Below are 22,419 nucleotides of genomic sequence, written 5' to 3' on the forward strand. Positions count from 1 at the left end.
GGGATACTACATAGAATTCCTCTCCCTCCCTCCTCACAAACCCACTTCCTGGTCCCCTTTTGGGGACCACTCTCATGAGGTGATGCTTCATCAGGAAGCAGAATCCCTATTGCACAAGGGTCAACACAGTGCATCCTGCCTCAGTATCAAGGAAGGGGGTTCTAGTGTCCATATGTCCTGGTCCTCAAAAAAGACAGTAGGTGGAGACCCATTCCGGATCTTCAACAACTCAACATCTTCATTCAGAAGTTGAAATTCAGGATGGTTATGTTGGCATCAATAATCCCTTCTTGAATGGTTCGAGGCTCTTGCATATTTCCCACAGGAATTTCCTATCGTTTATGCTGGGCTGGGAGCACTTGCAATTCTGAGTCCTCCCCTTCAGACTAGAAATGGCACCCAGAGTGTTTACAAAAGTTTTCTCTGTCACACCCAGATGAGACATCAGGGCCACACGGTCTTTCCGTGGCTCAATGACTGACTCCTGGTAGGTCGCTTTTGACAGGAGGTCAGATTGGCTATTTAATTCGCTCACTGCTGCATCGTGTTTCAAAATAGTATGTAAGTAAATAAACGTCTTCGGCATGATCTAAAGCCCGAATGCTGTTCCCTTGCCTAGCAGCACTGCAGCTTCTTCCCTCACCGATTCCTTTCACGCTCTCTAATGGAAAAAGTAACTTTCCAGGAGTTTCCTACTACTAGTATTTCATGAACCAGCTCTTCTGACCGCGAAGACTCCCAGTCCAATTAGGAAGCAGACCTGGGCTCACAGAGCAGAGAGCCAAGGATCTGAGGGATTTAATTCTTTACTTGCAAAATTTATGCTAGAACAGCAACACTTCTGAGAGTAAATTGGAGTTACGTGTAGCTGCATTGAAGAATCACCTGGCAGAGCAGCCCAGAGTGTTGTAGTGCCTGGTGTGTGCAATTTGTCTCTCCAGTGAAGGAGCAGATGAGTACTAAGAATGATTTCCCTGTTTTCTGTCAAGTGCCTTATTAATAAAAAAATATGTATTTTTATGTGTGACCACAACAGAATGATTTGCTTTGAATGCTTCCCTGTCCCTCTGCTTCTTGTCTTGGGCCACACAGCCTGCTCTCTCCCCATCTAGGCCAGTAGCAGACCCTGCCCACATTTATATTTAGCAAGCCCAGATTCTCCCAGATTACAACTAGTGACTGCCAACAGAACATGTGTCAAGGACTCAGGGTCTTGAACCCTGGCCCACATAGGTGCTTTGGAGCTTGTACGCTCCAACCTGCTACTCGGTGACCTGCTAACTGTTGTCGGAATAGAAGCTAAACTCTGATAGAGGACCCCAGTCCTGGGAGCTGATTGGCGGAATGCTGGGGGTCCTGATTGGTTCACAGTTCCTATTTAAACCCAGCACAGGAACAGAATTTTGTCCATGCAACTGGGTTCACCCTGCTTTGGACTGCTTCTGCTGGAATACCTACTCCTACTGCCTGCTGCTGATCTCCTGGTAACCTGCCCTGCCTGCCTCCTGGTTTGTCCTCTGGCATGTCTCGGGCTCTGATCTCCAGGTATCTGACCCAGCCCAATGTCACAGGATACACCTTAGGAAAAAAATGCTATGTTCACTTCTTGGATCTTGTTGGCTTTCCTCAGTAGAAAAGAAACAGGTTACTCTGAAGAGAGAGGTTTCTCAAGACATATGTTGTCCCAGTTAAAACTGGATAATCTTGTTCTGTGCTCTGAAGGTCACCAGCACAGATCTCAAAGTTATTTGGGAAAAAAGTGGGTGTAATGGTATCATGAACCTTAAAAACCTCAGTTCATGCTGCACTTCAAGCTCTGCAGCAGGAGTTTGATTTTGCACTTTTTGTTCCAAACAGAGGACACAATGCAATCAGAGAAGAATCCTTCTGCCTGTGAGAATTTTGCAGCCTGTGGTGAGGGTCTGAAAGAAGCTGGTGTTTTCATAGATCTTAACAATTCCTACCTTTAACATGTCACTAGTGAGCTGCTCCCTCTCCCCTGGTGGCTGTCGGTGTGGTAGCCAGTGTCCTACGGCATGAATTCTTCTCTGCGAAGAGGGTGAGGGTTTATTATCTGGTGAGTCAATGACTACTATTACTGTATTAATAAATCAGACTTTAATTAGACCGCCAAGATACTCAGTTTAGGCACCTGCAACCCTTTGTGCTGCTATTGCTGTGACCCTGCTCTCCTCTTCCCTACGGCATGTCACCTTCTCTTCACCTCACGTCAGCATTTAGATTGGAAGCTCTTTGTGCAGGAACTGTGTATTGTGTTTGGTTTAGGAAAAAACCCAGAGTGTGGACAGAGTGAAAATAAAAACCCATAATATAATAGCACCCAGTACATGGAAGGTGTTTTACGGGGCTAGAGTAAGACAAGTGTATGCCTGGGGGCACATGCAGGCTGAATGGACAACATACAGACAAATAGAGACCCAGGAGTAGAGGAAAAAGCAAACAGGCAATGGGGATGGTACAATATGCATCACATTAGCGCCATGGTTTATTGAAACACTAAAATTTTTACTTGTTTATAGCAAATTAAAGGCACATTTCTGGGATTATAGAAAGAGGTGGTTCTGAGGAGGGATTTGAAGGATGACATGGAGATTGCCTGGTAGTTGAAGTGGGGAACAGAATAAGGGAACAAAGGGAGTGAGAGGGACGATGGAATTGTTGGAGTCTAGATTGTGAACAGGAGAATGGATGGAAGTGCATGAATGCAGCACTATCATGCTTGGCTCTCGATCCTGCTGTGCTCAGAGCACAGGAGTCTGGATCCAGCACTAGCGTGCTGGGTTCTGGATCCTGCTGCGGTCAGTTGGTGGGAGCGAGACCCTCGTCTTTAGTGTATCAACATTGTTTAAGATGAAAGTGAATATTAAACTGTCGTTTGACATTGCATCATGCAGAATCCTGGGGCGAAATCTTTCCCCACTAAAGTGAATGGGAGTTTTGTCTTTCCATGAGACTTCTGTGCAGCAGGATTTCAGCCCTGGTCTGTAGTGACAGCCTGCTTAGCTGGATGGGGTTGCAGGTTGAAAGAGAGAGGGAGAAGAAAGCAGAGGGAAAGGTTTTGGAAGGGTGTCTGGGGGTCCTTTGCCAGACATTAAAGAACATGCAGCTGGCATATTCTCATTAATATTTAAGAATGAAGTCTGCCTGGGAAGAGAAACTAGAGCAGACTCAAGCTGTTTGGGACTAGCGAGGAAAGAGACATAGTGGAGAGGCGCTCTTGTAATCCCAAAGACTCCAGGAAGAGTACAAAGCAGCCTCTTGACAGCTGTGCAGGAAGATTACTCACTTCCAAAGGGAGGGTCGTTGTCCTGTTTTTGTGTGTGTGCTGCCATCCTGTGGAATGAAGTGTAAAAGAGGAAAGTCTGATTGGAGCCTGGAAATGTGCAAGCTATTGCTAATGCATGTGGAAAAAGCCCACAGAGCCTCGGCAACAAGGGGAGAGTCCTTTGCAGTGTGATGAGGCAGAAAAATGGCCAATGCAGTTTTGGGTTTCTGAGGAATCATACCATGTGTGCACACCCTTTGCTTGTGGCCACACTGATTATTTTTTCTCCCAGATTTCCCACTCTTGCTAACACCAGTTCAGCTCCAGGGGCGCAAGCACCAGTAGGAGTACTAGTGTATGTGACAGTGTGCCAGCCACCACTGTTTTTACCACCAGGTCATTTATAATTGCCTTGGGAAGGATTAGAGACATGGTGATAAGAAAACTGGTGATGGCTGGCATCTTTTCTATGCTAGTGCTCCTCCTATGGGGCATTCCCAGTGTGAGCAGCAATGGGAAACTTTAGAGGAAAATTTGTGTGTACAAGAGGTAGATGGTTCTGGTGCAAGATACTGAAATATATTGAAATTGGAGGGTGTGGGCCTTGGGTGATCAGAGTAAAATCAGTACAGTTTGGATAAGTTGTGGGTGGGAAGAATATTGAACAGTGTGGAAATATCTGAAGATGTTTGGGAAGGGGCTTGGGAGGGTTTATTTCTCTTCTGATGTTGGGGTGTGAGGAGATGTTTGGGGAATGGTTCACTGATGTCGAGGAGCAGGTGAAGTTTGAGGGGTGTTTCACCATAGTTAGGAGGCAGGGAGGTTTGGGGCATACAGAAATTGGTGCTATGTCCTTTTCTCCAGCAGTGCTCACTCTATCATACTGTTTGTATGCAGGAACATGATATCCTGGTAAGCTTTGCCAGCACCATCCAGTCCTAATGACCTGGATCCTCTTTTCTTTCTGAGCTGCTTCTCATGTCCTAGTGAGCCAGCCGCTGTGTTACTCGGCTTAATTTGGCGCTCATTTCAGCTGCTGTCATAGGCTGCTTTTCCTTGGCTGATGATCAGAGAATGTCTCAATGGGGGGCCTCTTGTGAAGCAGGGAAGCTGGGGCGGGACCTGGACTTGGAAAGTAAGGTGATCAGGGTTCAGGTTCAGCACTCTCTAATAAACCAGGAATTCCTCTCCCCTGCCTTTGTCTGTGGCCCTTCTCTGTTGCTCTGCCACTCAGAGTATCAGAATGTGCTGCAACTGAACTTGCACATCGATTTCTTCAAGCTTCAGGTTTTGGTGTCTCGTAAAACTGACTCCTCGGTATGTCTTCACTTCCTTGGCCTTTCACTGTGGTTGATTGAATAAATGGTATTTAAATGTTACTCCAGATTCAGAGCTGTAGCACTTGCTGTGGTGGCTGTTGGGAAGGAGAGCAACAACGGATGTATGTTATGTTCCCAGGGTCTCATTTTCCTGGACTCTGATTTCTCATGCTGAACTGGGGCTGGTTCTCAGCTGGTTTTAGGGGCTTGCTCTAGGTGCCAGCATAGATTTAGAAAAATATTTTGATATCCTTTGGCCCTGTCTGCACTGACTAGCTAAATCACATATGATCCTGGTTTAAACTGAGTTCAAAGCCCTGTGCAGATTCACTTCAACTGGATCACTTTCAAGTTTTATTGCATTGGTGACTGTAGCCAGCTGACTTCCCTCCACCATCTTCCCAGCAAGGAGGGTGCTGCTGGATGCTGATTGCTGGTGGAGCCATGAGGGCTCTTTTGGTCTTTGCTTGCAGAGTCTGCGGTGGTTTCCTTGAATCTTGTAGACAGAGGTTTTGTTTTTGAGACTCATACTAGCCAGATCATTATTAATATTATTTCTTTTGTGGTAGGCACTGCCCCAAAGACCTTGCACACTTCCATCAAACCTGGCTATTGCAGGGTTTGATAACACGCGTCTCAGAGGAAGAAATTTCTGTGACACAAATCTGGGAAGCTGAACTAAAGCCCCTTGGGGAATGAGCATGTTCAAGTTCTGTTGTGCTCATGTAGGTCTGCTGTCTATCTGCTTGGGGCTGTCTCCTCAAATCAGCAACTTCTGGAACCTACGCATTTGTGTGGAATTTGCTTAAATAAATATATTTGCTAAACATTATAATTGAAAAAAACCCACAATCTTAAAAGGAGGGCCTGTGTGCAGCTGAGAAAAGACAGCCCCCTTGAGAACAGGTCTAATTGCTGGCCCCGTTTGGGAGGCCCACGGCTGAAAGTGACATCAATAATAAAAGCACAGTTACGAAGTAGAGTAAAAGCGACAGTGACTCCAGTTATTAAAACTCACAATAAGAGTCAATGTACAAGGAGCCTGATCTCATCTAATTTAAGCGCTTTAAGTTCAAGAGGCAGATAGATGGATTATACCACTTTGAAATGTTGACTGGGGACAACATAGTGTAAACAAGAGATACAAATAAAGCCATCCGCCATACATTTTACACGCATCAGCTTGACTTTGCTGCCTAACAGGAAGCTGGTATGTCACCTTAGGTTTCAAGCAGTGTGTGGTCTTGCTGGAGAAGTTGTTGCTAAAAATCAAATAACTGTTGAGACTTCAGTTTATAGTGTCTGTGTCACAGTTGTATATACTGTATATGTTTCAATTTATGGTGTATATGAATAGAAGATATCTAGTGGGAGGGTAGAGGTGTGTCTTGGGGACTTGGGTGGAGGGCAGGGGGAGATAGTTATTTGCCCCAGTGGCTCTGGCTTCCATGATACGCTTCAGCTGTCCCCAGTCTCTGGGGCAGGAAATGTGTCCCTGGTAGCTCATCTGCTGTACGCCTTCTGGCTGGTTTAAGGTGCTGGGAGTGAATATGTGCCTCACTGGCTCTGGTGGATGTTTCCAGTATACCTTGGGTCTCCAGGAAGGGTGTGTTTCCCCCAGTGGCCTTTTTCTTCAGTAATAGGGTGTTAACATTGTGTGTTGTGTATTTTCCTGGGATGTCATGGCTGCAGGCAAATCTGAAGAAGTTCATGGAGTACGTGCAAATGCTAAATGTGGAGAAGGTCTGCAGACTGCTGGAGAAGGGACTGGACCCCAACTTCCATGATCCGGACACTGGAGGTGAGACTAGCTTCCCCAGAGATGGGGGATGGCAGAAGAGGGTTGGGGGCAGCTGGTTGCTTTGGGGATATAGTGGGATTTTTGGGGAGTAGTAGTTTGCTTGAGAGGATAGCAAGTGGCATTAGGGGAAAGGTGGGAGTTGGGTTTTGAGTTTCAGGGGCCCTTAGCAAAGAGTCCCAATCATGTGTTTTTATTATGTTTCTCTCGGGGGGGTTGGAGCCTGGGTTTCTTAAGCTGGAAAGGACTGTCTTTGGGAGATACAGAGGCCTGGAATTGTCAGGCTAGATGAAAACATAGGACAGGCAAGGGTTCTCTAGATGAGGCAGTCATGGGGATCAGAAGTATTCTCAGGATAGGTTAGATGGATCCTGGCTTCTGAGTCCTTCAGGAATTGCCCACCTATGTGAGAAGCACATACATCCCCGACAGTGTGTTGAACCCTCCACAAAAGCAGTGACTGTTGGGGCTGGGTGCATGGTCCCTGGCACATCCAGATGTTTGATACTGAAGGTGTGAAAGGAGCTGCAGCACGTGTCCCAGCTAGTACTTTTCTCACTGCTTCTGTAGTGAGTATGGAGCTCTCACTCTTTCCCCACCTTTGTGTCCTTTAGTGCAGGTCTGGGATAGGATTAGTCATGCTCTTATTTCTATATTAAAATAATAGTGTGAAGTGTATTACTTTTAGTACAGAGTATGCTCCATGCCTGCTGCATGGCTTAGGCAGATTTCCAACCAATGAGTGTGTCAAGCTGTTTTGCAGAGAGATAAGAGCGTGAGTACCAACCCCAGGGCTGACTGTGGGGAAACAGGGTACAAACCCCAAACTGGTTGTGAGTGCTATACTTCGATTTCACTAAGCAATTATCAAGGGTAAACTCATCAGCCTTAATGTGGACTCGCAGACAGTCCCCTTGGGTACTGTGATCTGTCTCGCTACCCAGGTGAGCCTACCTTTTGGAGAAATGTCCCTTACACTAACCATCACAGCAAAATTCAGATTACTCCCAGTGCCAAAGGACCAGTCACTTACCCTAGGTCAGTTGCACCTTAGATCTCACACCAAAAACAACGCATGTAGCCAGTCCTGTAATAAATTGTATGCAGGTTTATTAAATAGGAAAAGGAAACTGGAGAATTATTTACAGGGTTAAAAGAGGTAAACATAGATATAAAAATTAGTTAGTCTTAAATTTCAAAAGGTTATAGAAGCTTCTATAATAACCAAGCTCTATGGGGCTTGATGCAAGTGCAGGGCTCAGAACAGGTGGAGGTCTGATTGGGATGCCTCAGAACTGAGTGTCCTGGTTCTTGTACTAGTCTGACCTTCTGTATGTCCGAGGCCATTAAATTTCATCCAGTTACCCCCTATTGAGCTCAATAACTTGTGTTTGACTAAAGAATATGTTTAAGAAACACATCCAGTGTTAATCTGAAGACATCAAGAGATGGAGAATCCGCCACTTCCCTTGGGAGTTTGTTCCAGCAGTTTGTGCCTAACTTCTAATTTGAATTTGTCTGGCTTCAGCTTCCATCCATTAGTTCTTGTTCTGCCTTTTCCGCTAGATCATAGAGCTCTTCAGTACCCAGTATTTTCACCCCAGGAAGGTACTTATACACAGTAATCAAGTCACCTCTGTCTTCTTTTTGACAGGCTAATAAGCTATCTTTAAGTCTCTCACTGTAGGGCATTTTCTCAGCCCATGGATATTTTTTGTGGCTCTTTTCTGAACCCTCTCCAATTTCTCAACATCCTTTAAAAAATATGGGCATCAGAGGTGGGCATGGTATTCCATTATTGGTCTCACAGGTGCCATGGAGAGAGTTAAAATCATGTCCTTACTCCTACCCACTACTCCCTGTTTATACATCAACAAATTACATTAGCCCTTTTGGCCATGGCACCACACTGGGAGCTCATAATCCACCATGATCGCCAATTCTTTTCCAGGATCACTGCTTCTCAGGGTAGATTCCCCCCATTCTGTAGTATAGTCTGTAGTCTGTGTTCCTAGATGAATGACTTTACATTTGGCCTTATTGAAGCATATATTGTTTGCTTGTGCCCAGCTTACCAAGCAATCCAGATCACTTTATATCAGTGACCTGTCCTCTTCTTTATTTACCACTCCCCCAATCTTTGTGTCGTCTGCAAACCTTATTAATGATGATTTTATGGTTTCTTTCAGGTTATTGATAAAAATGTTGTTGTATACAGACAAGAACTGGTCCCTGTGGGATGCCCCTAGAAACACACCTGCTTGCAAATGATTCCTTATTAACAATTACATTTTGAGACCTATCAGTCAGCCAGTTTTTAATCAATTTAGTATGTGCCATGTTGAATTTGTATTGTTCTAATTTCTTAATCAAAATGTTGTGTGATACCAAGTCAAATGCCTTACAGAAGTCTAAGTATATTACATCAACAGTATTAGCTTTCTCAGCCAAACACTGTATTCTCATTAAAAAAATCAAGTTAGGTTGACAAGATCCATTTTTCATAAACCTATTGAGATTAGCATAAATTATTTTACCTTGCTTTAATTTTTTATTAATCAAGTCCTGTATCAGCTGTTCCATTATTTTCCCCCAGGATCGACATCAGGCAACAGGCTTATAATTACCTCAGTCATCCCATTAACCCTTTTATTAAGTATTGGTACAACATACATTTTTTTCCCCCTAGTGCTCTGGAACTTCCCCAGTGTTCACAATTTATTGAAAATCAACATTAACAATCCAGAGGGTTCATTGGTCAGCCCTTTTAAAACGCTTGGATGCAAGTTATCTGGATCTCCTTATTTAGAAAATATCTAGCTTCAGTAGTTGCTGTTTAATATCCTCATGAGTCGCTGCTGGATGGAAAGTATTTTATCATTATATGATATGAATACATCATGTGGCTTTTCCCCAGATATGGAACAGAAATGTTTATGGAACACTTCTGCCTTTTCTGCATTATCATTGACAATTCTACCATTTCCATCTAGTAATGTACCAGTACCATTGCTAGGACTCCTTTTGTTTCTAATATACTTTAAACACTTCTTTTTATTTTCCTTAACTCTGCTGGCCATTTATTTCTCCTTGTATCCTTTGGATTCCTTTACAGGCATTCTGCGTTTCCTAGCTTCTGATTTGTATTAATCACTATCAATTCCCCCCCCACCTTCCCCATTTGTTATGTTTTTTAAAAAAATATTTTTTTATTTTCCTGCTTAGTCAGATTATTTTTTAAACCACATAGCCTTCTTCCTCAATTGTAGGATTGTGGATTTAGGGGGATCTAATGAAATGTTCTTTAAACAGTTCCAAATTGTCACTCATGTTTTTCTGTTTAAACTCTTTCTTTCAGCTGATTTGGCTCATAATTGTTTTCAGTTTTGTGCAACTGGCCCTCCTTCTGTGGGGTCCTTCTACCTCTCTTCTTCTTCTCTGAGCACTGTTCTATCATTTATCAGAGGGGTAGCTGTGTTAGTCTGGATCTGTAAAAGCAGCAAAGAGTCCTGTGGCACCTTATAGACTAACAGACGTATTGGAGCATGAGCTTTCGTGGGTGAATACCCACTTTGTCAGATGCATGTGACATGCATCCGGCGAAGTGGGTATTCACCCACGAAAGCTCATGCTCCAATACGTCTGTTAGTCTATGGCCTGGTCTACACTACGCATTTATACCAAATTTAGCGGCGTTAAACCTATTTAACCCTGCACCCGTCCATACAACGAAGCCCTTTATATCGATATAAAGGGCTCTTAAAACCGATTTCTGTACTCCTCCCCGACGAGGGGAGTAGCGCTGAAATCGGTATTGCCATGTTGGATTAGGATTAGTGTGGCCGCAATTCGACGGTATTGGCCTCTGGGCGGTATCCCACAGTGCACCATTGTGACCGCTCTGGAAAGCAGTCTGAACTCGGATGCACTGGCCAGGTAGACAGGAAAAGCTCTGCGAACTTTTGAATTTCATTTCCTGTTTCCCCCAGCGTGGACCGCTGATCAGCACGGGTGGCAATGCAGTCCCAAATCCAAAAAGAGCTCCAGCATGGACCGTACGGGAGATACTGGATCTGATTGCTGTATGGGGAGACAAATCTGTTGTATCAGAGCTCCATTCCAGAAGACGAAATGCCAAAGCATTTGAAAAAATCTCCAGGCTATGATAGACAGAGGCCACAGCAGGGACTCAACACAGTGCTGTGTGACAAGCGTAACGGAAAGCCAAAGAATCAAATGGACGCTCATGGAGGGAGGGAGGGACGACTGAGGACTCGAGCTATCCCACAATTCCTGCAGTCTCCGAAAAGCATTTGCATTCTTGACTGAGCTCCCAATGCCTGAAGGGTCAAAAACATTGTCGCCAGTGGTTCAGGGAATATGGCGTCAATTTAGCTCCCCTCCTCCCCCTCAAAGAAAAGGGAAAGAAATCGTTTCTCGCCTCTTTTCAATGTCACCGTATGTCTACTGGATGCTGCTGGTAGATGGGGTGCTGCAGCGCTAAACAGCAGCATCCCCTCCCCTCCCCGGTGGCAGACGGTATGGTACAATATGACTGATAGCCGTCCTCGTCATCATCCTGTGAGTGCTCCTGGCTGGCCTCGGTGAGGTTGGCCGGGGGCGCCTGGGCAAAAATGGGAATGACTCCTGGTCATTCCCTTCTTTAAGCTTTGTGTCCTGGAGATTCAGTCCTGGCAGATGGTGCAATAGGGCTGGTAACCGTCCTCATCATAGCAGCTGGAGGCTGAGCTCCTCTCCCCCCTCCCTTCATGTCTAATGGAGATTCTGGACTATCATAGCAGCGGGAGGCTGTGCTCCTCTCCCCCCAACCCATTAATGAGTAATGGAGATGTCCTGCCTGGAATATCATAGCAGCTGGAGGCTGCCTCCCCCTCATTTTATCTCACTAAAAAGTCAGTGTTTCTTATTCCTGCATTCTTTATTACTTCATCACACAAATGGGGGGATAACTGCCACGGTAGCCCAGGAGGGGTGTGGGAGGAGGGAAGCAAAGGGTGGGGTTGTTGCAGGGGCACCCCCTAGAATGGCATGCAGCTCATCATTTCTGCAGGATGTCTGGGGCTCTGACCCCGAGCGGCTGTGCTCTCTGGTTCTCTAGTAGACTTGCCCCATATTCTAGGCAGGACTGACTCTATTTTTAGACAAAACATAAAGAAGGGAATGACCTGGGAAGTCATTCCCATTTTTGTCCATACGCCCCCGGCCGACCTCAGCGAGGCCAGCCAGGAGCATCCATGACAGCAGCAGACGGTACAATATGACTGGTAACCATCATCGCCAATTTCCAAAGCAGCAGATGGTACAATAGGGCTGGTAACCGTCTCTGCTACCTTGCAAAGGCAAATGAATGCTGCTGTGTAGTACTGCAGTACCGCGTCTGTCAGCAGCATCCAGTACACATACGGTGACAGGGAAAAAGGCTAAATGGGCTCCATGGTTACCATGCTATGGCGTCTGCCAGGGCAATCCAGAGACAAAGGGCGCAAAATGATTGTCTGCCGTTGCTTTCACGGAGGAAGGATTGAGTGACGACATTTACCCAGAATCACCTGCAACACTGTTTTTGCTCCATCATGCATTGTGATCTCAACCCAGAATTCCAGTGGGCGGGGGAGACTGCAGGAGCTATGGGATAGCTACCCACAGTGCAACGCTCTGGAAATCGACGCTAGCCTCGGTACATGGACGCACACCGCCGAATTAATGTGCTTAGTGTGGCCTCGTGCACTCGACTTTATACAATCTGTTTTAAAAAACCGGTTTCTGTAAAATGGGAATAATCCCGTAGTGTAGACATACCCTATAAGGTGCCACAGGACTCTTTGCTGTTCTATCATTGTTCATCAGTTTGAGAGTCCTCTCAGGATAGCAGGGCTCAGGTTTGAGGACTGTTGAAGTTGACCTCACTTCTGTCTGGGATGCCTTGAATCCAGGCAGTTCCAGGTATGGAATCTTCTGAGGACAAAGGCCTTGCTACAATCATAGAATCATAGAACAAAAAGGACCTCAAGAGATCATCTAGTCCAATCCCCTGAACTGAGGCAGGACTAAGTATTATCTAGACCATCCCTGACAGGTGTTTGTCTAATCTGCTCTAAAAAACCTCCAATGATGGAGATTCCACAACCTCCCTGGGCAATTTATTCCAGCGCTTAACCACCCTGACAGTTAGGAAGTTTTTCCTAATGTCCAACCTAAACTTTCCTTGCTGCTATTTAAGCCCATTGCTTGTCCTGTCCTCAGTGATTAAGGAGAACAATTTTTCTCCCTCCTCCTTGTAACAACCTTTTATGTACTTGAAAACTGTTCTCATGTCCCCTCTCAGTCAGAGACAGTCCCCTTGGTAGTTTGATCTATTTTGCGACCCCGGTGAGCATACCTTTAGGGGAGATGTCCCTTACACCAAGAATTACAGCAAAATTCTGGTTGCTCCCAGTCCCAAAGGACCAGTAATTTACCGCAGGTCAGTTGCATCTTAGATCTCACACCAAAGACAATGCTTGTAGCCAATCCTATAATAATTTATATACAAATTTATTAAATATGAGAAGGAAACCAGAGAACTGTTTACAAAGTTAAAGCTGGTAAACACTGTAACTCATTTGTGTATTAATCTTAAGTTTCAAAAGGTATTAGAAGCTTCCGTAATCAGCAAGCTCTATATGTCCTTTAGGATAAACCCAGGCTAAGCAGCTGGGGATGTCTTGCTAGTGCCTGGAAAAACCTTGCCCCACAGAGTCCAAGCAGCATAGTCCATTTGTTTGAGGTTTATATCCATTTTATGCCATGTGCTCTTTTGGTCGGTTGAGTCACAGAGACTCTCTTGAGACTGTCACCTGATGTGCTGAGACTACCTCTGAGCCCGTTTTCCCTGCCAGCTTGGGACTTCAGTATCCTGTCTTGTTGAGCCAGACACGCTAGCCTGCTGCAAACACAGACCCAGGTCTGAACCATGCCCCCACTAAACTGCAGACTTAACTGAAAACAGCTTAAAAAGTGCTCTTGTCTCCATCACCCAGCTACACAGTTCCCAATGGGGTCCAAACCCCAAATAAATCCGTATAAAGCTTATACAGGGTAAACTCATAAATTGTCCACCCTCTATAAGACTGATAGAGAGAGATGCACAGCTGTTTGCTCCCCTAGGAATTACTTACTTACTCTGGGTTCAATAATAAGCAAAAGTGATTTTTATTAAATATAAAAACTAGGATTTAAGTGGTTCCAAGTAATAACAGACAGAACAAAGTAAGTTACCAAGCAAAATCAAACAAAAACATGCAAGTCTAAGCCTAATACATTAAGAAACTGATTACAAATAAAATCTCACCCTCAGAGATGTTTACTTGCAAGACTTCCTGGGAGTCAGGCCAGAAGGATGAAGGCTTGGGGTCTCACAGGACATGTGACCATGTCACCTGGCACTGGAATCCATCCTTTCCCCTGGTGCAGTCCTTGTTCCAGCTCAGGTGGTAGCTAGGGGATTTCTCATGACTGCAGCCCCCTTTATTCTGTTACAACCCCTTTTATAGCTTTGGCACAAGGTGGGAATCTTTTGTCTATCTGGGTCCCCACCCCTCCTTCTAAATGGAAAAACATCAGGTTTAAGATGGATTACAGTACCAGGTGACATGGTCACATGTCCTGTGAGACCCCAAGCCTTCATCCTTCCGGCCTGACTCACAGGAAGGCTTGCAAGTAAACAGAGCCATCTACAGTCAGTTGTCCTGGTTAATGAGAGCCATCAAGATTCCAAACCACCATTAATGACCCATACTTTGCATAATTACAATAGGACCTCAGAGTTAACTTCATATTTCTAAAAAAAGAACAGGAGTACTTGTGGCACCTTAAAGACTAACAAATTTATTTTAGCATGAGCTTTCGTGAGCTGCAGCTCACTTCTTCGGATGCATATTTCTAGTTTCAGATACAAGAATGATACATTTATACAAATAGGTTGATCACACTCAGTAGATTATAAGCCTTGTAATGATACATTACAAGAGACCTTTTGCATGAAGCATATTCCAGTTGCATTATATTCACACTCATTAGCATATTTTCATTAAAGCATATGGAGTGCAACATCACAGCTCTAAGTTGCAAACTCAGCTGATGGGAGGAATCCACTTGAATGGCTTATCTTCTTGAGTGGGGGAGCAGAACAACAAACATCTTTAATGCCCACAATAGTCCCTCTACTGTCATTGGACCTTTCCCATTGGGGAGGACATTGCACTTTCTGTTGAAGATCAACCCATCCCCCTAATTGACATCTCTCTCCTGTCTGATGATTTACACATCACAGAGGCTCACAATGCATCCTCTCAGATGTTACCTCACAGTGTGGGATACAGATGTTACAAGTGAGAGCAATGCTGGCAGCAACTCACAAGTGTTCAAAAGGTGTTGTAAGCACATTCTTAGAATTCTGATACCTATTTTGACAATGCCAACACACAGGTGAGCTAGCCTGGTTCCAGCCGTGTATTTGTCAGTTTAGACACAGGGATGTTGGCATGAGCTGGCATCTAGTCTGCCAGTGTCACAGTCCCTGCCCGGAAGAGTTTACAATATAAATGGTTACATGAGAGACTAATTAATATATAAAATGTGTCAGGAAGGGGAGGGGAATGAAGAGAGACATCAGTTGCAGAGATATGATTTCAGTGGTAAATTTAGACAGAACTGCATCTTGGCCGATCGGGCTGTGGGGCTGTAACATTGCTGTGACATTGGGGCTCAGGCTAGAGCCTGAGCCCTGGGATCCCATGAGGGGGGAGAGTCCTAGAGCTCAGGCTCCACTCTGAACCCAAATGTCTGCACTGCAATTTTGAGCTCTGCAGCCTGAGCCCTGTGAGGCTGAGTCAGCTGACTCGGGCCAGCTGCGTCTATTCTGCAGGTCTTTTATTCAGTGTAGATGTACCCTGATAGTCTCATGCCTGGGTGCACGCAAACTTGCACCCGTTTTACTGAAAATGTGATGTTAAATCAGTATAATGAAACCAGTGCACTTTGTATGCAGACAATCTTACATCAGGCAAGCTAAACCAATGTAAGCCAGGTTTAAACTAACACAAGAGTGTCTACACTCAGAGTTGCATCAATTTAACATCACACCTTTAGAGCTTGTCTATGCAGTAAAGTTGCCACTGGTATAATTTGCCAATATAGTTAAACCTGTACAAGATTCTGTGTAGATACTCTTATTTCAGAATAAGAATGGCTGATTTCAGTTCTGGTCAAATTGACCAAATAGAGTCACTCATATCAGAATAAGAGTGTCCACACAGTCTTTGGCACCAGTTCAACTATATCTGTTTCAGAGTCAATTCAAGATATTCTGCGGCAGCTTTCTCATGTAGGCAACTTGTGTGTGCAGACAAGTCCCAGTGAGAAGGCAAGATCAGGACGGACACCTAGATCTAGACCTCTTGATAAACATGTCAAAAAAGGACATTTGAGGAAGGAAGACACACTTATTGGTTGGGCCCTACCAAATTCACGGCCATGAAAAGCATGCCATGGACTGTGAAATCTGGTCTTTTGTGTGCTTTTATTCTATTCTATACAGATTTCATGGGGGAGACCACCATTTCTCGAAGTGGGGCTCCTGACCCAAAAGGGAGTTGCAGGGGGGTCACGAGGTTATTTTTTGGGGGGAGGGGTCACACTGTCTTCAGAGCTGGGCAGTTGGAGAGTGGCTGCTGTTGGCCAGGCGCCCACCTCTGAAGGCAGCGCCCCACCAGCAGCAGTGCAGAAATAAGGGTGGCAATAGCATACCATGCCACCCTTACTTCCATTGCTGCCTTCGGAGCTGGGCGGCCAGAGTGTGGTGGCTGCTGACTGAGGGCCCAGCTGTGCAGGCAGCAGCGCAGAAGTACAGGTGGTAATACCATACCATGCCATCTTTACTTCTGCACTGCTGCTGGCGGTGGATCTGGCTTCAAACTTGGGCTTCTGGCCAGCAGCTGCCGCTCTCCAGCTGCCAAGCTCTGAAGGCAGTGCTGCCACCAGCAGCAGCAAAGTAGTAAGGATAGCAGTACTGCAACCCCTCTACAATAACCTTACATTCCCCCCCCCCCCCCAGCTCTTTTTGGGTCAGGATGCCTATAATTCCAACACCATGAAATTTCAGATTTAAATAGCTAAAATCATGAAATTTATTATTTTAAAAATCATATGATTGTGAAATTGAGCAAAATGGACCCTGAATTTGGTAGGGCCCAGCTTATCAGTGATGTTGCAGTTCAGCGTTGCTGCAGCACACAGTTGATAATTACAAGAGGTGGGTCAACACTGATATTTAGTTTATATATCCAATTAAAAAAACAACTTTGCATAACGCACAACTGTTTTAACTGAGTAACTATATAACCTTATTGTGTAACTCATGTCCTTTCTTCCTATTGCCTATGTATGGTTTTGTTACTCACTTTCATCATGTCATAGCTGAAACTAGATTGTAAGCTCTGTGGGCATTTTTATCTGTACTTGAGGGTGCTATAAAATAATATTACCAGGCAATGTTGGTGAGAGATAATTATTTCCCTCAGGATGTTCTGTTCTCCTTTCTATTCCCCATTCTTATACTCCTTCTTCATAGTCTATGAGTGCTTTCCAGTAGTGCATTAAGTAATTTGACTGATGTCTGTAATGTGTGGTTCTTTTTTTAGTCATCCCCTCCCCAAGAGGCAACTAGTGTGTGCAGTTTAGTGTTTTGTGGTGATAGGCTTTAAAATAGAAATATTATTATATGTCCATGCTGCTCTGTGTTTATCTTAGAGAAGGCAGGTCAAAGAAGCGTGCCTTGGAGAGGAAGGAGATGAGATTTGGAATGGTCCTTAGTTTATTCCATAATCTGGAACCAGATCACAAGAAAATTCCATCTCCTGCACAAACCAGATTCATAACAAGAGTGAACAGTTCCATTGTTCCTAAGGAGTAGAGTCCTCATTTTGGAGTAAAAGCGGCAAAGAATCCTGTGGCACCTTATAGACTAACAGACGTTTTGCAGCATGAGCTTTCGTGGGTGAATACCCACTTCGTCGGATGCAAGTAGTGGAAATTTCCAGGGGCAGGTATATATAAGCAAGCAAGAAGCAAGCTAGAGATAACGAGGTTAGATCAATCAGGGAGGATGAGGCCCTGTTCTAGCAGTTGAGGTGTGAAAACCAAGGGAGGAGAAACTGGTTCTGTAGTTGGCAAGCCATTCACAGTCTTTGTTTAATCCTGAGCTGATGGTGTCAAATTTGCAGATGAACTGAAGCTCAGCAGTTTCTCTTTGAAGTCTGGTCCTGAAGTTTTTTTGCTGCAGGAAGGCCACCTTAAGATCTGCTATTGTGTGGCCAAGGAGGTTGAAGTGTTCTCCTACAGGTTTTTGTATATTGCCATTCCTAATATCTGATTTGTGTCCATTTATCCTTTTCCTTAGAGACTGTCCAGTTTGGCCGATGTACATAGCAGAGGGGCATTGCTGGCATATATTACATTGGTAGATGTGCAGGTGAATGAACCGGTGATGGTGTGGCTGATCTGATTAGGTCCTGTGATGGTGTCGCTGGTGGGCAGAGTTGGCATCGAGGTTTGTTGCATGGATTGGTTCCTGAGCTAGAGTTACTATGGTGCGGTGTGCAGTTACTGGTGAGAATATGCTTCAGGTTGGCAGGTTGTCTGTGGGCGAGGACTGGCCTGCCACCCAAGGCTTGTGAAAGTGTGGGATCGTTGTCCAGGATGGGTTGTAGATCCCTGATGATGCGTTGGAGGGGTTTTAGCTGGGGACTGTATGTAATGGCCAGTGGAGTCCTGTTGGTTTCTTTCTTGGGTTTGTCTTGCAGTAGGAGGCTTCTGGGTACATGTCTGGCTCTGTTGATCTGTTTCCTTATTTCCTCGTGCAGGTACTGTAGTCTTGAGAATGCTTGGTGGAGATTTTGTAGGTGTTGGTCTCTGTCTGCGGGGTTAGAGCAGATACGGTTGTACCTCAGTGCTTGGCTGTAGACAATGAATCTTGTGGTGTGTCCGGGATGGAAGCTGGAGGCATGAAGGTAGACATAGCGGTCGGTAGGTTTTCGGTATAGGGTGGTGTTAATGTGACCATCACTTATTTGCACCGTGGTGTCTAGGAAGTGGACCTCCCGTTTAGATTGGTCCAGGCTGAGGTTGATGGAGGGGTGGAAGCTGTTGAAATCGTGGTGGAATTTTTCCAGAGTCTCCTTCCCATGGGTCCAGATGATGAAGATGTCATCGATGTAGCGTAGGTAGAGAAGGGGCGTGAGTGGATGGGAGCTGAGGAAGCGTTGTTCCAAGTCGGCCATAAAAATATTGGCATATTGTGGGGCCATGCGAGGTGCCCATAGCGGTGCCACTGATCTGGAGATATATATTGTCATCAAATTTGAAATAGTTGTGTGTGAGGATAAAGGCACAGAGCTCAGCAACCAGTTGTGCTGTGGCATCATCAGGGATACTGTTCCTGACAGCTTGTATTCCATCAGTGTGTGGGATGTTTGTGTAGAGAGCCTCTACATCCATGTTGGCTAGGATGGTGTTTTCTGGAAGGTCACCAATGCATTGTAGTTTTCTCAGGAAATCAGTGGTGTCACGGAGATAGCTGGGAGTGCTGGTAGCATAGGGTCTGAGTCCACATATCCAGACAGACCTTCAGTGAGAGTTCCAATGCCCGAGATGATGGGGCGTCCAGGATTTCCGGGTTTGTGGATCTTGGGATTTTGGAGTGTTAATCGATCTTTAGGTCTCCTGGGCAAAGACCGTTGAGTACCTTGAGGATAAAGACTGAGACCAGGAACTTGATTTGATATTCTATGCCAGAGTAGAGAAAGGAGGACAAGTGTGACATGCTCATGGTAGCCTCGATTGCTGAGGAGATACACTGAAGTTTTTTGTACTAGTTAGAATTTTTTAAGAGCTGATGGTTTCATGCCCAAGCAGATTGCATTGTTGTAGTTCACATGGGAAGTGACAAAGGGTGCATAACTGAGGCCAAGTCATCCATCTGCCAGGATGGGATGGAGGCCCTAGCCAACCAAAGATGGTAGAAAGCGTCACTTGTGTATGCTGCTATGTGAGAGCTCTGTGGCAGCAAGGAATCCAGGAGCCTCCTAAACTATGGAACGAATTGACCAATTGCTGGCATGAACATGTAACCAAAGGAGATTGCATAGTGACTGCAAACTCCCCGAGATTCCTTCCTTTGTTGGCAGCAGCACCTCTGCCTTTGCGTTCAGCTTCAAACAGCTGTTCTTCATCCAGGAGTTGACCTTGGCTAAGCATTGTGCTATCTCAGTGCAGGTCTAAGACAGAAACATTTGCTGATATAATGTCAATTAGGGATGTGATTTTCTTGTTTTAAACAATATTTTTATAGCAGCAAAAGCCCTAGTATAGATCCAGTTATCCAGCAAAAAAGTGTTTTTGCTAGTAGCTAGCTTATTTAGTTTAGGAAATTGGTATAAGCCATTATCTCTCAGCCTTTCCTGACAACTGTACCCCTATCAGGCGTCTGATTTGTCTTGTGTACCCCAAGTGTCACCTCACTTGAAAACTACTTGCTTACACAATCAGACCTAAAAATACAAAAGTATCACAGCACACTATTTCTGAAAAATTGCTTACTTTCTCATTTTTATCAATTGGAATATAAATATTGTACTTACATTTCAGTGTATAGTATATAGAGCAGTATAAAGAAGTCATTTTCTCTATGAAATTTTAGTTTGTATTGACTTTGCTAGTGCTTTTTATGCAGCCTATTGCAAAACTAGGCAAATATCTAGATGAGTTGATGTACTCCCTGGAAGACCTCTGTGTATCCCTGATTGAGAACCACTAGTATAAGCTATCTGCAAGCAAAAGCACATTTTTTTGCCCATTAGAACAGCATTTCTCAAACTGAGAGGGGTTTCGACCCCAAAGGGGGTCATAAGACTATTGTAGGGGGGTTGCAAAATTGGTCGCTGCTGGCTGAGGAGCCAGCTGTGAAGGCAGCACTGCCACCAGCAGCAGCAGAGAAGTAAGGGTGGCAATACCATACTATGCCACCCTTACTTCTCCGATGCTGCTGGCGGGCGGTGCTGTTTTCAGAGCTAGGCACCTGGGCAGAAGCCGCTGCCCTCTTCTCTGCCTTCACAGCTAGGTATTCCATGACAACAAGGCCATATTGATTTTGTCACTTCCCTAAGCAACAGATTTGTTGTCATGAAACGTGGTCTATCACTTTTGTAGTGTATTGTTGAAGTTGGACAGCCTTCACTCTAACAGCAGGAAAAAGTAGGTAGCAAAAATAAAAAATATACAGTATTGTAATTTCTGAAACAAGCAAATTTATTTTGTTAAAACAATTGATCGTTGTACATGGCATGAAGAGGGGGAGCTGAAGCCAACGTAGATGGTGGAGAACAGGACTCATAACTGCAATAAAACAACCCCCCCTCCTTCACCCTCCAAAAAAATACTGCATTTCTTATTTGGCATTTGGATTTATTTACACTGGCTCAGAAGACAATCCAAATCCCCAGTGTGTTTTGTGCAGTGAAGTTTTGGTCAATAACAGCCTAAAACCAAATAAACTCTGGCGACATTTACAAACAAAACACCCTACATATGTGGAGATGTCTGTGGAATTTTTTGAAAGAAAACGTCATGAACTTGAGCAACAAAAACTGTTGTACATAAATGAGAAACTATGACCGCCAAAACCCTGGAGGTGTCTTATGCTGTTTCACTTTTAATCTCCATGGCAAAAAAGCCTCACAACATTGCTGAATCTCTCATTCTTCCCACAGCTAAACAAATGTGTGATATTATTGATTGGCAAAGATGCTGCTGCTCAGCTGAGCTCTATTACATTATCAAACGATAGTGAGTCGTTGTGTTGAGGATATGTCCAATGACATACAACAGCAAGTGGTGGAAAGGGTTAAAAAGAGCAAGTTCTTTACATATTGATGAATTCACCAATGTTTCAGGGGCAGCACAGTTACTGATCTACATTCGCTACATTTGAGAAACACAGTAAAAGCTGCAAAGCACTGCCAACATATACTAGGGGAGAGGAAATATTTACGGTCCCTCACACCTTTATAATTGGGGAACACATTAACTGGAATAGCTGTGTAGGGCTCTGCAGTGATGCTGCGAAGCTATGTCTGGTACCAAGAGTGGGCTTGTTGTCAGACTTAAAGAAGTGGCCCCAGAAGCCCAATGGACACACTGCATAATCCACAGGGAGCCTCTGGCTGGCAGGAACATGGATCCTTCTGTTAAATCAATTTTAAGTCAAGCTGTAGCAATCATTAATTTTATTAAAGCAAAGCTGCTGAATTCCTGACTTTTTAATAGTCTCTGTGGAGAAATGGTATTGGAGAATCAGCACTTTTTACTACACACAGAGGCTCACTGGCTGTCGCGGGGAAGAGTTCTAACCCGTCTCTTTAAATTCAGAGATTAGGTGCATTTGTTTCTGATTGAAGTGGATTCTACCCTGAAGAAGCATTTAAATGACATCAAATGGTTGGCAGCACTCTCATATCTAGCAAATATTTTGGTGTTTAAATTCATTGAATGAGTCACCACAAGGAAGAGAAACAAACATTCTCAAACGCAACAACAAAATTAATGGCTTTTCTAAAAAACTGGATCTTTGGCAATAACAAGTCAACAACAAAAATGTTCAAATGTTTTCAGCACTGATCTCCTGGAAATCTCATCCAGTGATGTCACTGTTGGAGCAGGTAGCTGAACACCTCTCTGCACTGAACAGGTAGTTGCTGCTTGGCACTGGGTGCTACACACCTGAGGTGACAAGGCATCCCCATAGAGCCGTACCTTGAGGACTAGTTTCCAAAAGCACCATTTCCCTAAGCTGGTCCTTCAAACAGCATTTGCCTTTTTCCCCGTCTGTAGGGCCAAGTCTAAATCTGGAGAAGGCCTTGTGTTTGCTCCAAGTCAGAGGGTGGAAGTTGTAGGAGCTGTCC

The 22,419-nt window shown here is 44.6% G+C and overlaps 1 protein-coding gene across 5 annotated transcripts in view; it reads left to right on the top strand.

The window, feature by feature from the left end:
* The window catches only part of SHANK3 (SH3 and multiple ankyrin repeat domains 3), a 748,791-nt gene that overhangs the window by 165,409 nt on the left and 560,963 nt on the right, over nucleotides 1-22,419 (top strand). For all 5 annotated transcript variants that reach the window (XM_045026870.1, XM_045026889.1, XM_045026909.1 and 2 more), the window contains exon 6: nucleotides 6,298-6,406. In XM_045026870.1, coding sequence (XP_044882805.1) covers nucleotides 6,298-6,406 — 109 coding nt within the window. The remainder of the gene's footprint in view (nucleotides 1-6,297; nucleotides 6,407-22,419) is intronic.

This window comes from Mauremys mutica, chromosome 1 (assembly GCF_020497125.1).
Source record: "Mauremys mutica isolate MM-2020 ecotype Southern chromosome 1, ASM2049712v1, whole genome shotgun sequence".
NCBI lineage: Eukaryota > Metazoa > Chordata > Testudines > Geoemydidae > Mauremys > Mauremys mutica.